Here is a 15000-nt window from a genome sequence, read left to right on the forward strand (position 1 = left end):
CAATCAGCTCCAATTCTCACATACTTGTAGTACTTTAGGTCCAGACTCTAAAAACTAAAGATTCTGCAGTTCTCAGTATTGATTAAAATGAAACATAACCTGGAACAGACATAAACACAACTTTTGACTCCTGCAGCTATAACAAATATATATAGAATATGACAGCTGATTTTGTACCCCCCAAACGACACTGAGCTGTCATCCATATTCAGTTATTTGTTTGACCAAAAGGTTGACAGACCTATCTTTATGTGCTCATGGAACAGATGGAAGAGAGGAGAGACGTCCTGAATCTAAATGACTAAAGAAGAGCCATACGAGTGAGCTACACACACGAACGCACACGCTCCCTCTATCTGGTTCTTTATTAGCATTTCTTCATTTCCCCATTACTTACTTGTCTCCCCCATCTCATATTCGCTGTCCCTTAGCAGTTCAAAGATGTCCACCTCCAGCTTGCCGGTGGTAGAGCGATTACTGTTTCTGTTGATGCTGTTTTTTGCCAGTGTTATGGCTAGCCGCTCTCCTCTGCTGCACTCCATAGGGTCGTCAAGGATGGCGGCTGGAGAGAGAGAGAGAGAGAGAGAGAGAGAGAGAGAGAGAGAGAGAGAGAGAGAGAGAGAGAGAGAGAGAGAGAGAGAGAGAGAGAGAGAGAGAGAGAGACACTGTAAACACACGGGCTACAAGATCAAAATCAATTCGAGTTCAACACAGTTACTGCCCTGAGGAATGATAATTATAATAAAGTAGTGGTCTAAAATGTCCATCTATCTTCAACCCCTTATCCAAAAGCGGGTCACGCAGGTAGCAGTTCTATCCCAGACTCCGATTCCCTTTCCCAGGCCAAATTAGCAAGCTCTGACAGGGAATCCCAAGGACTTCCCTGCAGGCCACCATGGATATAATAATAATCCCACCATCTGGTCCTAGGTCTGCCCTGTGGCCTCCTCCCAGGCCACCATGGATATAATGTTAATCCCACCATCTGGTCCTAGGTCTGCGCCCTGTGGCCTCTTCCCTGCAGCTGGGCGTGTCTGGTAAACCTCTGTGGGGAAGTGACCAAGAGAAGTCCTTACCTGTGCCCGAACCACCTCAGTTTCTGCACAAAGGAGCAGCAGCTCTGACTATCTGCATATTCCATTTTGGAATCCATTTTTCAATCTTCACCATTCTGCTTACAGAATGGTGTCGTGCGTGCGTGTTAGGCCATGAGCCAAAATTCCCAAATTGCGCGTTATGCATCCAAAGGGTGGGCAATTTTATTTTCGATTTTCTGACTAGCTGTACATCTCTACTTTATAGTTTGGCATGATAACCATTGCAAACTCGTAGCTTAGTGGTGGTTATCATGCGTTGAATATGTGGACCCCTGTATTGTCACCATCAAAATGTCCTAACAAATATATGGATAACTTTTGAACCTTAACTTGTGTCAAGACTAATGAAACCACTTTTCTACATAATTAAAACATGGGAAATTGTTTGGAATGGTTATTGTACTTGTTCAAAACTTCTATATATGCTTAAATGGCATTTTAATGCAATATTTCCATCCCAAATATGATGATTTTGAAAAAAGCTAGTAAATATACCCATTTTAAAAGTGTATGCTGGGACCCAACATGTTTCTAATGGCAATAGAAAGCTGCCCATCGTTCTAAGCTTCGATTTGAGTGGTAACATGTGGTTGTACCTCCTGACATACTGTCAGAAATGTGATAAGTGATGACATGAGCCAGCGTCCCAAACAGACAGAAACCCCTTCCATGCTAGCCTCATCATGGCCTCATAGACAATTTTGTGAAGCCTGACAGCACGGTTGTACCTGCGCCCTTCCATCACAGCTGTGATGGAGCCTTCTGCAATGACACCAGACTCCACACACAGGTCACGGAGGCCAGCATCCTGAAACCTCTTCCCAATGGTCGATAGGAAGTTGCAGATGGTATGGAACGCTCCCATCCTCAATATGATGTTACTGAACTTCTCATGTTTCCAAATGATTTCTGTGGCCTTGGCGTAGAGAGCTTGGTCAAAGACACAGACAATCTCATTCAGTTCCAAGGTCTCCATGATGTTCAGAATTTGGGTGAGGATTTCATTGACAGTCGACATATCAGTAGCTGGGGCATTGATTGTTGGTAGGTAGCCCTTTGCAGAGGTTGCTTGGCAATGCGACACTCATCTGGGATTGCTCCAGCTTTTGAAGACACAGTGCCGTGTCTATCTGCTCAACTTGTGTGTATGAAACACCGTGGCCCAGTCGATTCAGCACACAAATCAGTTCTGTATTCCCTGTGAGAGACTTGACCGCAAAGGGCAGCATGATGTACTTTGGTGGTTTGGTCTTGCCACCAGTGACGGCATACACAAGATCACTGCCCAGGGAGTTGGTGAGTCGTTCAACTCTTTGAGATGGTATCTCAAAGAGTTGAACGACTCACCAACTCCCTGGCACTGTGTCTTCAAAAGCTGGAGCAATCCCAGATGAGTGTCGCATTGCCAAGCAACCTCTGCAAAGGAGTCTTCACCACCCTTGCCTGGGATAATATAGACCGCTTGGAGGAGACAACCAGTGGAGGGGGCACTTCACATAGAGTAAATGGCATTGCCGTACAGCCCAGAATGATTGGACCAATGCCACGAGATGAAATGAATACAATTGGAAAGTCTAGGAAGCGGAGCATCTCTCCAACAACATCATCATTCCCCATTTACAACTCTGGTCAGAGAGTGGGTCCTCCAGCCATAGTCAGCCTAGATGCGGACGCAGGGAAACAAATCCAGGATGCCAGGGTGAAAAACTTGATCTGGCTGCTCACCAGGATGCCAAACCCAGACGACCAAACTATCAGCAGTTGGACTGGATTTAACATCCTCATCCGCACTGACATACAAGTCGTCCAGGACACTGTGGGCTACCTACCAACAATCAATGCCCCAGCTACTGATATGTCGACTGTCAATGAAATCCTCACCCAAACTCTGAACATCATGGAGACCTTGGAACTGAATGAGATTGTCTGTGTCTTTGACCAAGCTCTCTACGCCAAGGCCACAGAAATCATTTGGAAACATGAGAAGTTCAGTAACATCATATTGAGGATGGGAGCGTTCCATACCATCTGCAACTTCCTATCGACCATTGGGAAGAGGTTTCAGGATGCTGGCCTCCGTGACCTGTGTGTGGAGTCTGGTGTCATTGCAGAAGGCTCCATCACAGCTGTGATGGAAGGGCGCAGGTACAACCGTGCTGTCAGGCTTCACAAAATTGTCTATGAGGCCATGATGAGGCTAGCATGGAAGGGGTTTCTGTCTGTTTGGGACGCTGGCTCATGTCATCACTTATCACATTTCTGACAGTATGTCAGGAGGTACAACCACATGTTACCACTCAAATCGAAGCTTAGAATGATGGGCAGCTTTCTATTGCCATTAGAAACATGTTGGGTCTCAGCATACACTTTTAAAATGGGTATATTTACTAGCTTTTTTCAAAATAATCATATTTGGGATGGAAATATTGCATTAAAATGCCATTTAAGCATATATAGAAGTTTTGAACAAGTACAATAACCATTCCAAACAATTTCCCATGTTTTAATTATGTAGAAAAGTGGTTTCATTAGTCTTGACACAAGTTAAGGTTCAAAAGTTATCCATATATTTGTTAGGACATTTTGATGGTGACAATACAGGGGTCCACATATTCAACGCATGATAACCACCACTAAGCTACGAGTTTGCAATGGTTATCATGCCAAACTATAAAGTAGAGATGTACAGCTAGTCAGAAAATCGAAAATAAAATTGCCCACCCTTTGGATGCATAACGCGCAATTTGGGAATTTTGGCTCATGGCCTATGTGTGCTTGCGTGCATGCGTGCGTGCGTGCGTGCATGCGTGCATGGATGCGTGCGTGAGTGAGTGAGTGAGTGAGTGAGTGAGTGAGTGAGTGCGTGCGTGCGTGTGTGCGTGCGTGCATGTTCACTGATCTAATGGCGATAAGTGTAATAACCTTACATGGTAATAAAGGCATTGGGGTCAAATTCATCAAATGTGATAACTGAACACTCAGTTATATTTAATTTCAATCTAATGTTTGATATGAACTATACAAACTCTGATCATATAATCAAACAGCAATCAGAACAATGTTACAAAAATAATGTTATACTTTCTTATACAATAATGTTACTACATGAATTAATAAATTACTGGATGAATGAACAGCTTGGAAGGACGGGATGGATGAATGAAAAGTTGGATAAACACTTGCTCTCTCCACTGTTAACAAATGAATGTAGGCCTATTCCGTAGACACAAAGGCCTGACGCCCAACTGTTTACATCAATACTATATTATCCAGTCAAGTCACTCCAGTGCATTGCCATTATGGAAATACAGCAAGTTCAATATTTCACATCAAACGATCAATGGCGTTACGACTATGTAAGCTGAATGAACAAACAGCATGGCTTTGAACTGCACCATGTGTCTGTCTCCAGGGAACCAACGTTTATTGGCCATAATGGGTGGTGGATTCCTAAATATGCATGATGCCACTGTCAGGACGTGCTACAATCCAAATGACATTTCTATACAGATAGATACCTGTGGGAGTGCATAGTAGGCTTATGGCTCATACACACTGCCCGATATTTGCTCCGATTATGCTGTCGGGGACCATTTTTGGCGCTCGCCGACAAAACCCCCGATCTGACGCAAGATCGGGCTTTGATCGCTGAGGTTTTGCTCGCTGTGTGTGAAAGGCTCTGCAAAAAGATATAGCACCGATAAAAACGCTCGCCGACACCTTCCCGAACGTTTCTGAATATCAAGCAGGGTTGGTATTTGGCTCTCTCGCCGACTGGACATCGTACAGTATGAACTGGGTTGTGACCGCGTCCCGAGAAGGCCATATTACAGCCAATAAGAGCACAGCTCACTGCTCACTGTCTGTCTGTCTGTCTGTCGACTGTATCGATAGATGGTCATGATAACTTATTCCTTGGGTAAATCCCTAAGGTAGCAATATTAGCGCAATGTTGCTGTTAAATAGTCCATAAAACCAACGCATTGCACTTGAATAATGTTGATAAAACCGCATCGGAATCAGAGAGAGAGAGAGAGAGAGAGAGAGAGAGAGAGAGAGAGAGAGAGAGAGAGAGAGAGAGAGAGAGAGAGAGAGAGAGAGAGAGAGATGCGTCCAGCTACAGTGTGTAGGGGTACTAGGGGCCAATAGAAACAGCTTCTTTCCTGCTGCTGTCTTCTTGGTGAACTCTGCCCCTCCCCAATGACACTGAACCTTGACACCCCTTCCGTCCCTCCATCCCTCTACCCATCTGAACTCATGCTTATATTTAGTAGCATGTTAGAGAGTGTGGGAATGTGGGGGTGGGTGTGTATACTGTATATATGCATATATTATCTTCATCATGCATTGCTTGCACTGTACAGATTGTTCTTCTTATATAATTATTTGTATTTACTTGGTTCTGCCAACATACTCTAATTGATTCTATTTATTTATTATTCCGTATACATTACTGTACATACTGTACATTTTTCTGTATTCATTCTCTCATTACTGCATTACTGTATTGCACTTCTGGCTAGACGACACCCTTCATTTCATTGTCAAAGTGTCCCTGTTAATCTCACAGCTGAATAAACAACAATTACATATTACCGAGATGAGACACGTTTGGCTCTGTAGGCTAAATATATATATTTGTGTCTATAGCTGGACTTTACATTTGTGTCACAGTCAAACTGAAGCCTCCGCAGTGTGGCGGATGCTTCTGAGATCTGCATATTGTGTTAGGAATAGGATCAGGTTCAGTTGGTGACAGTGACCAGACCGTGGGTGTCTCCAGGAGACTTTGTGACAGGGTTTAGTGTTAAAGTATGAGTTGGTATAGGTTGAGGAACAGTGTGTGCCACATACTCAAGGAGACACTGTCCATTTTCATTCATTTTACCAATGCCATGGTGAGGAGAGACAGGCTGCGTCCGCATTCATAGGGTCGTTCCCTACTCCCTATATGGGGATCCAGACTTATTTGACTATAATAGCGATGATTTCGGACAGTACTCCCTATATGGGGATCCGAAGTCTGTCGTCAATATCGGTAGAGGGCATTATAAGTCCACGGGTTCATGTACTTTTTATTTGAATAGTTTTTTTAGATCACCTCATATAAAAACGTTTTGAAAAATAATCATCAAGGCCATTTCACTCATATGGATATGAAGAATATCAGACTACAGTGACTGTTGTTACTGCTGCTGAATTAGTTAAATGTTCGCTAGAAACAGACTGTATCAAATAATCAAATATAAGTGACTGGCTGCTGTAAACAATACAGATCCACCTCCCTGACAATATAATTTGTATATATTTTTTAATTCATGGATTAATAAAGGAAGGAATGAATGAATGAATAAATAGGTTAATGAAAATAACCCAAACCAAAGTGTCCTTGCTCTTGCACTGAATGATAGGTCCATTGTAGCATGTGTTCAGGAGGGAACACATCTGTTTTTTCCTGACATCATGCCAACACACAGAAGCACAGAGATGGGAGCTGACACAGGTTTAAATGGAGCTAAATGGCAACATCCACAAGTAAAACACTGTGAGCCCTGCTGGATTCACACCAGCATGGCTATTAAAACCACACAACGACAAAAAGCAACTCATCTATCTCTCCTCTGAGACCCTTATAAATGCAACTGCCTCTCTCTCTCCCTCCCTGCATTACTGTTTTATAGTCACTCTTTACCACCATGATTGTCTTTAAGTGTTCAAGCATAATAATATATTCGCAGAAACCAGCTAACTCCAAGGACCGTGTGTGTGTGTGTGTGTGCGTGTGCGTGTGCGTGTGCGTGTGTGTGTGTGTGTGTGTGTGTGTGTGTGTGAGTGTGTGCGCACGTGCAGTTATAGACAATCTGTGAGACTAGATTTGTGTATCACAGAGAGTTCCTGCGGCTGATTCACCTTCTTAATTTATGCAAATAATCTCCGATGTCAATCAGAAGCTTAATTGGTTTTTGGTATTTTTGCTTTGGAAATCACACATCTCTGATGATCTCTATAAATTAATTAGCAGAGAGGCTGGAGTCATTTCAAATGTTTTCCGCATGTGTGAACTGTGAATGTGTCCATGAGCGTGCGTGCGTGCGTGAGTGCGTGCGTGAGTGCGTTCCAAGGACTAGAGGGGCACGCACGCCCCTCTAGTCCTTTCCAAGGACCTTTCCAAGGACTAGAGGGGCCATTTCAAACTTGCGCTGGAATCCACCGCTGGCTCTCTATTGGCTCACCAACTTATGTGCCACCAGTGACCCCTCATCATAAATGTTCAATGGTCCCTTTACTACAAATCTTCTAAATCCTCCAGTTTTCTGAAATAAATATTTTCACAATAAAAAAAAATAGCAGACGTACAAGCTCGTAGCGCGCTATGAGCTTGTAGATCTGACATTTTTCAATAGCTAAATTATAACATAATGTTTAAAACACCAAAAGGGGTTCCCGCCCAACTTGGAATGCATCAATGCAAAGTGACCCAACTCTCTATATTATGTATAGTTTAGTAATCCACTCGATACTCAGCCTCCCCATGTGGACACGTTTAGTTGCCATCCAGATCAGGAGGACATGAGCATTGTAACTAGTGGTGGAAAAAGTACACGTTTCTTTACGTAAGTAAAAGTATCAATTTGGTACTTTTGGTAGCCTACTTAAATACCAAAAGTAGAAAGTATACCCATATGTCCCTATTCACACGTTTTTAAATATATAAAACAAATCAAAACCTAATTAACTAAATAATAGCGGACCTCACAAACCTCACAAAGTGGCACAAGGCGACGCTTTTTGAGCTTGTAGACGGGCTATTTTCAAATGGCCAAAATACTGTAGTGGATAGAAGTGGCTAATGTGTGTTTTGTAATAATAATCAAATCTCTCAAAGTGTCGAGGTGTAAAAGTACAATATGCCTCTGAGATGTACATTATAATGGTGTAGAAGTAAAATAACAGAAAATTGGAAATACGCAAAATTTTACTTAGTACTTGAGTAAATGTACTTTATAGTTACTTTACACCACTGGACAAATGGTCCTGTATACCTTGTGATTGAAGTATTTGTTGACAGCCTGGGTGATGATAAATAGAGGGGTCGTCATAGACAGATAGAGTGGGTGTGTGATTCGTGCCTGGATCACACTGCCATGGGCTCGTCTCCGACAGCGTGCTCACATTGGTTGTCGCCTCCTCGCAGTGAAGGCGTGCGGTTTGTGTGATTGAGCATCAAGCGCTTGCTGCTGCCATGTCATCACTGTACGCCCACTCACTGAGGGGGTCAAACTAACATGGCACTAAAAACATCAGTTGTCAAAGATTCTATACTTAATGCTTTTTCAGGGGCACCATTTACAACATGGACATTAAGGAAGGGTGTTAATTTGTCTTTCGAGTGCCATTCAGTTAAGTCAAGTGTCATGTGGGGCCCTGGGCGGCTGGCGTAGCTGTCTGGGCACCGTGGCTGGTAATCCAGTCTGGCAGTGTGCCGAGACTATCAATAAAAAGAAAAAAGGCGAAAGTCAAAAAAGAAAAGTGGCATTAAGTAGATTAAAATCAAAATGAACATTTTAAACCTCCTCCCACGGACTGTTACCAGCACAGTCATAATTGACATATTTAGGTCAAAGTACAATTTCGTGCGTCGGGCGATGAGACAGAGAAAACATGGCAGCGCCCAGTGGTGCACAGCATGAGGTCTAACTTCTCATTGCTTTTCAGTACAAATGCAGTTATCAACCCTGACAATATGGTAGAACACCCCATCCGTCTGTCTTTCTTTAGCAAAATAACAGAGTGGCATAGGAGTAACAGACAGCATGGAGCAAGGAGACGAGAGAGTTTCGAGAGGAGAGACGGGAGAGAGGGGGGGGGGGGGGGGGGGGGGCATGTGAGAGAAAGAACACCATGTGTGGTGGTAGTGATGGTGGTAGTGATGGTGCTACTGCTGTGGATCCAGTTAGGCAGGTGGACTGACACCCGCTGATGGACTCCACCACACTCCACAGTGTCCGTTCACCTGTCAGTCAACCCGTCTCCCTCCTCTACCTGGGCCAGTACATATAGATTGCCTCACGGACGCACAGGAGAGACCGGACGACAGGCTGACGAGAGGAAGGAGGCAGCAGATGGAGATCAAGGGGGGATTGTGGGAAAAGAGGAGAGCGTGGAGTGAGGTTGGAGAGAGGACAGAGCGGGAGGAAACACTGCCTCCAGAAACGCAAATAATGGTTTAAGTGTGAGTGAAAAAGGACATATATGCACAGCTCTCATACACTAGACTAGACTAATTTTGCATATTTCATCTGGCCCACAAAAGTAGAAAGTAGAGGTGTTGTATTGTTCACAACAAAAACACTGAATTACGGGTTGAGTGTATAGGCTTGATCTCAACTAGGCACCCATGTTTTGACTTTGTACTTACATCTGTGGAAACATGTATTGTATTATTGAAGAAGATCCCTATATGCAGTGGACGGAGAGCTGCGCTCGCTTCATGAAGCTTTAATGAACAGTTCTGAGAGGACTTGTTTACTCATCAGTCCTTGCCTCAGATGTAACGTTTACTCCAAGGGCCCACTCTGTCATTGCATCTGAGATGTTTTTTTCTTTTTTTTTTTTAGACCAGCTTGTACGGTTTTTATTCATGAGGTAGCAGATTTTCTTTGCCTTGAGGGCTCTCTGTACTCCTGATGGATGTCATTTGCTGTTGGGAGTTTGTCATCCACAGAGTTTTGTTTATTGGCAAATGGCATAAACAATATCTACCCTAACCCTTGAAACGATGGCTACACTCTAGTGGAACTTATATTTATTCATCCATTTATCAGATCAAACATGGCTGGGGAAGCATGGATGGAAGTACCATGATGACAGCTCTGAAATGATGAGAATTTTGACTCACTCTCATCTCAGTCTGTGTTTCCACATAATCAAGTCAAGTCAAGTTTATGTATACAGCACATTTCACACGACAAGCGAGGACTCAATGTGCTTCAATGAAATACAAAACATATGAGAAGAATCACACCCGTGTGAACTGAGTGGTGCAATTCCCCCCCACCACCTCTCTCTCTCTATCTCTCTCTCTCTCTCTCTCTCTCTCATTAGCAGGCAACAGTGCAGCACTATCCCTCCCTCTGTTTCTGGCAAACAGCGCCCCTACTGGTACTCATTATGGTGCTCATTAACACATACATAGGTGAACACATAGGCGGACACATAGGCGGACACGGACATTGCTGTTCCTTGGAGTGGTTGCACCACTCAAAAATAAAATACAAATATCAAAAATTATAAAAAAGATTAAGACAATAACATTAAACATAACAACAATAACATTGTATAACATTAAAATACAAGATGAGTTATTAAAAAATAAAAAACTAGCTATACACACAAGAATTCTACTCTGCAAACCAGTAAGACAGCAAGGGATCTCATGTATGTATTTCCACATCTAAGAGCTGAGCAGATGTAACGGTTCAGTACGCATTATCGTACTGTTTGTCAGATGATCAGCGATGGGCGGTGGGTGCAGAACGCTGTTTATCTTGACGGTAAAGCAATGCTGGAGTAGGTTAATGTGAGCTTCAGGGAAACCGTCCCTCTAGAGACGGGAAGCACGCTGGTAAAGACTGACAGAAGAGACAGATTTAGAGATGCTGAGGGAGACGTGAAGAGATGTTTATGGGAGGTAATGGAGAGAGAGACAGAGAGAGAGAGAGAGAGAGAGAGAGAGGGGCAGGGCCGTCTGCACTATAGATATAACTATGGAGCCGTTGTGCTATGGTGGCCACTGGGGCCTCGTTATACACCAGTTGTTGTCAACCTTGAGGAGGTTCCAGGTGGTACACAGCTAAATGATGCATGGAGAGTTGATAACCAAATGAACCCTTACAGATCTTTAACTCTTGAGCGTGTGAACATTAATTTTATGCTCTCAAGACTTGTAGAATAATATACTATTTTGATCAACATTTATGCCTGTTGTGTCTCCTATGGTACCACATCAATACAGCATGGGATTGTGGGCAGAATTGTATCCAACAACAACAACAACAACAACATCATATTCTAAGTTTTGGGTTTGAGAGGCTAAATCTCCTCAAATGGTGTCCTGGTCCGTGGCTCAAATGACAAATAACTAATGGAAAAAAGGTTGAAAACCACTGGCCATCTAACATCACTACAGCTTACAAGAGTTGACACAGTTTTGAAAGATGATCAACAAAACAGGTGGGAAATTGACCTTGGAATAACTGTGAGAACAGTGTGTGGGGGGAACAACATTATATACAGTATATATGTGACTAGACCCCTGCTATGAAGTTAAACGCAAATAGAAGTGGCTGTAACACTCTGTGCATGCGCACACACACACGCATGGGGTGCAGCCGGGTGCAGCCGGCCCATGCAAGGTCGACTGAACTGTCAATATCGAACGCCACAAAGGGAGGCAAGTTGACTTCTCATATAGGCACCTGAACCATATCCATTAGTCTAGCTGCCCTGTTAGTTTCCTGGTGAACTAACAATTAACTGGAATGCTAATGAAACAGCAGGCAAGGCACAGACAAACACACCAGCTAGCCAGAAGTGATGGCCAGGGCCAGGGTATAGTAGCATCTGCCGGTGGTTGTGCCAGCAGGTTGGGATGGCAAAGGCATTGGCACAGCTGGTTTAAAGGGAGGGGGAAGCACTGAAGGCTTTGCCAGATTCTTCACTGTGATCACGATCAAAGACACAGCATAATGGAGTGGGATTGGTGTTAATTGTGTGCGTGTCTGTGTGTGCACGGACACATGTGCATGCGTGCGTGTTTATTCATTCAGGTGAGTAGATGAGGGTGGACAGGTGTTTGACACCAGGGTTGAGGAGTCAAGTCAGCGTGCAGACTCGCCATCTGGTGAGAAAGAATATGAAATATGTTCTATTCCCTTCTTTTTGGAGGGGCACTTTTGAAGATTACATCATATGGCAGCCAAGTCTATGGGATTTTTAATGTTTGTTAGAGCTTATGATGTAAATCGTTTTCCAGCCAAGTATATGGACTTTGATGATGTTTAGAGCACTTTAGAGCCAGCTATGGAAGTCTATGCACTTTGTTTAGAGCACTTATGACGCACATCATTTGTCAGCCAAGTCTATGGATAGCGCACTAAATGACAACGTGAGACGTCATATGGCCAATGTAAATACAGTGGGAACCCCTCACTTTACAGAAGTGTGATTTGTTTTTATAGTTCTGCTTTGGTTTTACCTTTCTTCTTTATTTCAACCAACAGTTCAGTGTTTCTAGAAGCACTATTGTGTTACAGCCACTGACGCTGAATAATTAAAGGGGCATTTCACAAAACACTTCCGGGGTCATGTGAACATGTACTACTTTTGTGTGCACTCTAGACAGTTTTAACGTTACTTGATTCAAAATTTTGAAATCCATTTTAACTTCAAACTACTGGTATGCGTTCTGACCATGTTAACACTTTTAAAGCCAGGCGTTTCTTTGGGCGCCCTTTTACCTGTGGCAGGCCAAAAATACAAAAAAACACAAAAAGCGGTCCCTGTGACATAGCCCAGAGAGAGAGAGAGAGAGAGAGAGAGAGAGAGAGAGAGAGAGAGAGAGACTGCCAGCTGAAGACTGCCAGCTGCTGTGGGGAATTGGCCATCTTCACAGATTGGTTGGCTCTGACACAGTGACACCTAAGCAGTGGATTGGATGGTGGCCACACCCAACCCACTATAAAGCTCCTTCACAAACAATTCTGATTAGAGGACTGTCAGCTTCGGCAGCAGAGAATCACTTCCTCTGCCCTTTCACCCAAAACCAGTCTTTCAACCATCTGTCTTTGAAAGCCTAGCAAGAGGCTGTGTTCCCATAACATGCCTCTGGAAGCTGAGAAAGGCCGCTGCTCTAACCAACTCAGATCTTTATTTGTGCTAAGTTTTAGTTCTATTATTTGATTTGTGTTCATCAGGTTTGTAGTTTGGGTTTTGTTAGTTAGATTAAGTTTGCTTGTATATTATTGTATATTTCTTGCAAATATTCCTAATTTTGTCTGGAATAAATATTATATTCCTTTTTTATTCCAATTGTCTTTTTACATTTTATGTTGCTTCCCCTAACCCGTAGTACACCCACATATACACGACAAGGTTAACGACAAGCTTCCCCACCCATGCTTTTCCCACGCCACATTTGTGGCAAAGCCGCTTGCTAGCGACGCAAGCAGCTTGTTGTCGTGCCTTGTCACGATTCTCACGAATATCTGGATGTAGAGAGAGAGAGAGAGAGAGAGAGAGAGAGAGATTAGGACGATGGCAGTATTGCAACTGTCTCTGTTGCTGGTCAGACCCATATCTCATCAGTTTTAATCACAGACATCTCAAGTGGTTTTCTGCTGCAATAAATACCAAACCTCCTATACAAATACAGCCCAAACTACCCCAGGATGAAGCCATTGACTTCAGTCTGGACACATCAGACTGAGCTATTAGCCAATAGGGATTTATCTCCCTTAAATACAGACCTCCCTTCCTCCCTTTTAATAAGAGCTATCTCAGACTCTCTCTCTATCTCTCTCTGTGTGTGTCTGTGCATGCACGCACGCACAAATGTGTGCGAGTGATATGGCCTACTGCATGTGTATCAATAATTTACCAATATACACAGGTGCATATTCCTGTGCTTGTGACCTACTCTGGTTAAATAATGAATGTGACAACTTTAGAGTCAGAGCATAATTGCATAAGTTCATTCTTATCTGCCGTTGGTGCCATTAACCTAACGATTACTCTCAGCACCTCCCCCTGGTAATTAAAAGCAGGGAGATTAATCACAGATTCACACATCTGCCTCGCTACCAGTGGTGGGCAGTAACGAGTTACTTTTAATATATTACTGTAATAGGGCTATTATTAATTTACCCAGTAGTAGTGTATAGTACCGGTATATACTTGACCAAAAACAGTAATATTATAGTATATGTTTTCAAGTTTTTATAGTAAAATGCGACCTACATTCGCAATACCTAACAAAACATAGTACATACATATTACATATGCCACAGGTTTTGTTGGCTGCTTTCTGAAAACATTTTGTTTTGTTTGCTGCTTTATTGTATGGCTTTTTTAGCTGATTGTTGACTCTAAATAAATCACACTTGAAGTGAAGTGAGGGGTGCTCTTATCATACTGTATACATCATCAGACATCACATTCCGTGCTCAGCCAATCAAATCATCACAAATGTCATTCCGGCCAATCACTTTTGAAGACTAAATTTAATTTCTCTCCAAACATCTCCTCATTACGTTCCCCAGCCTCTGACAGAGATGATAAGCACTTTGACGAGCGGCTTCAACAACAGGTGGTCGGCTAAAAGGAGTTTAGCCCAGATGCATGTATAGCTTCGGGTCCGTATAAGACAAACATGCTGGAGTGCAATTGGCCTAATGGCCGTTATAGCCATGGTAATTAAGCATGACAGATTAATCATATAGTCTATTCCAGCGGAAATCAAAGGCATTTAATATTAAAAAGATCACACCCGTGTGAAGTAAGTGGTGCAACTCCGTGTGGGGTCCCCGGGGGTCCCCGCCCAGGGGGCCGGGCCAGTTCTGGCGAGCCGCCCCGGGTCCGAAACGGTTGAGAAATTACAGAGAAATGACCGAGTTACCGTGTGGGGGGGTCCCCACACGGTAACTCTGAAAATGCGGAAACAGAAAGCCAGAAATGCCATCGTTGTTCATCGATGTGCACATTTTTTCTCTTTAGTCAACCCAATATTCCCTCTGAGGGATTAATAAAATAGCTCAGCAGGGCTAATCACAGTACTTGTCTGCCTCTCCCTGGATGTCTCCCAATTGTCTGGCCACACACAAACACGCGTGCACACACGCACACG

The 15000-nt window shown here is 43.3% G+C and overlaps 1 protein-coding gene across 3 annotated transcripts in view; it reads right to left on the reverse strand.

Annotated features, from left to right (window-relative positions):
• grik4 (glutamate receptor, ionotropic, kainate 4) overlaps window positions 1-15000 on the reverse strand; it is a 233162-nt gene that overhangs the window by 86976 nt on the left and 131186 nt on the right. For all 3 annotated transcript variants that reach the window (XM_083772591.1, XM_083772590.1, XM_083772589.1), the window contains exon 4: window positions 398-562. In XM_083772591.1, coding sequence (XP_083628717.1) covers window positions 398-562 — 165 coding nt within the window. The remainder of the gene's footprint in view (window positions 1-397; window positions 563-15000) is intronic.

Source organism: Protomyctophum parallelum (genome assembly GCF_964188405.1).
Source record: "Protomyctophum parallelum genome assembly, chromosome: 9".
In the NCBI taxonomy this organism is placed as follows: Eukaryota; Metazoa; Chordata; class Actinopteri; order Myctophiformes; family Myctophidae; genus Protomyctophum; species Protomyctophum parallelum.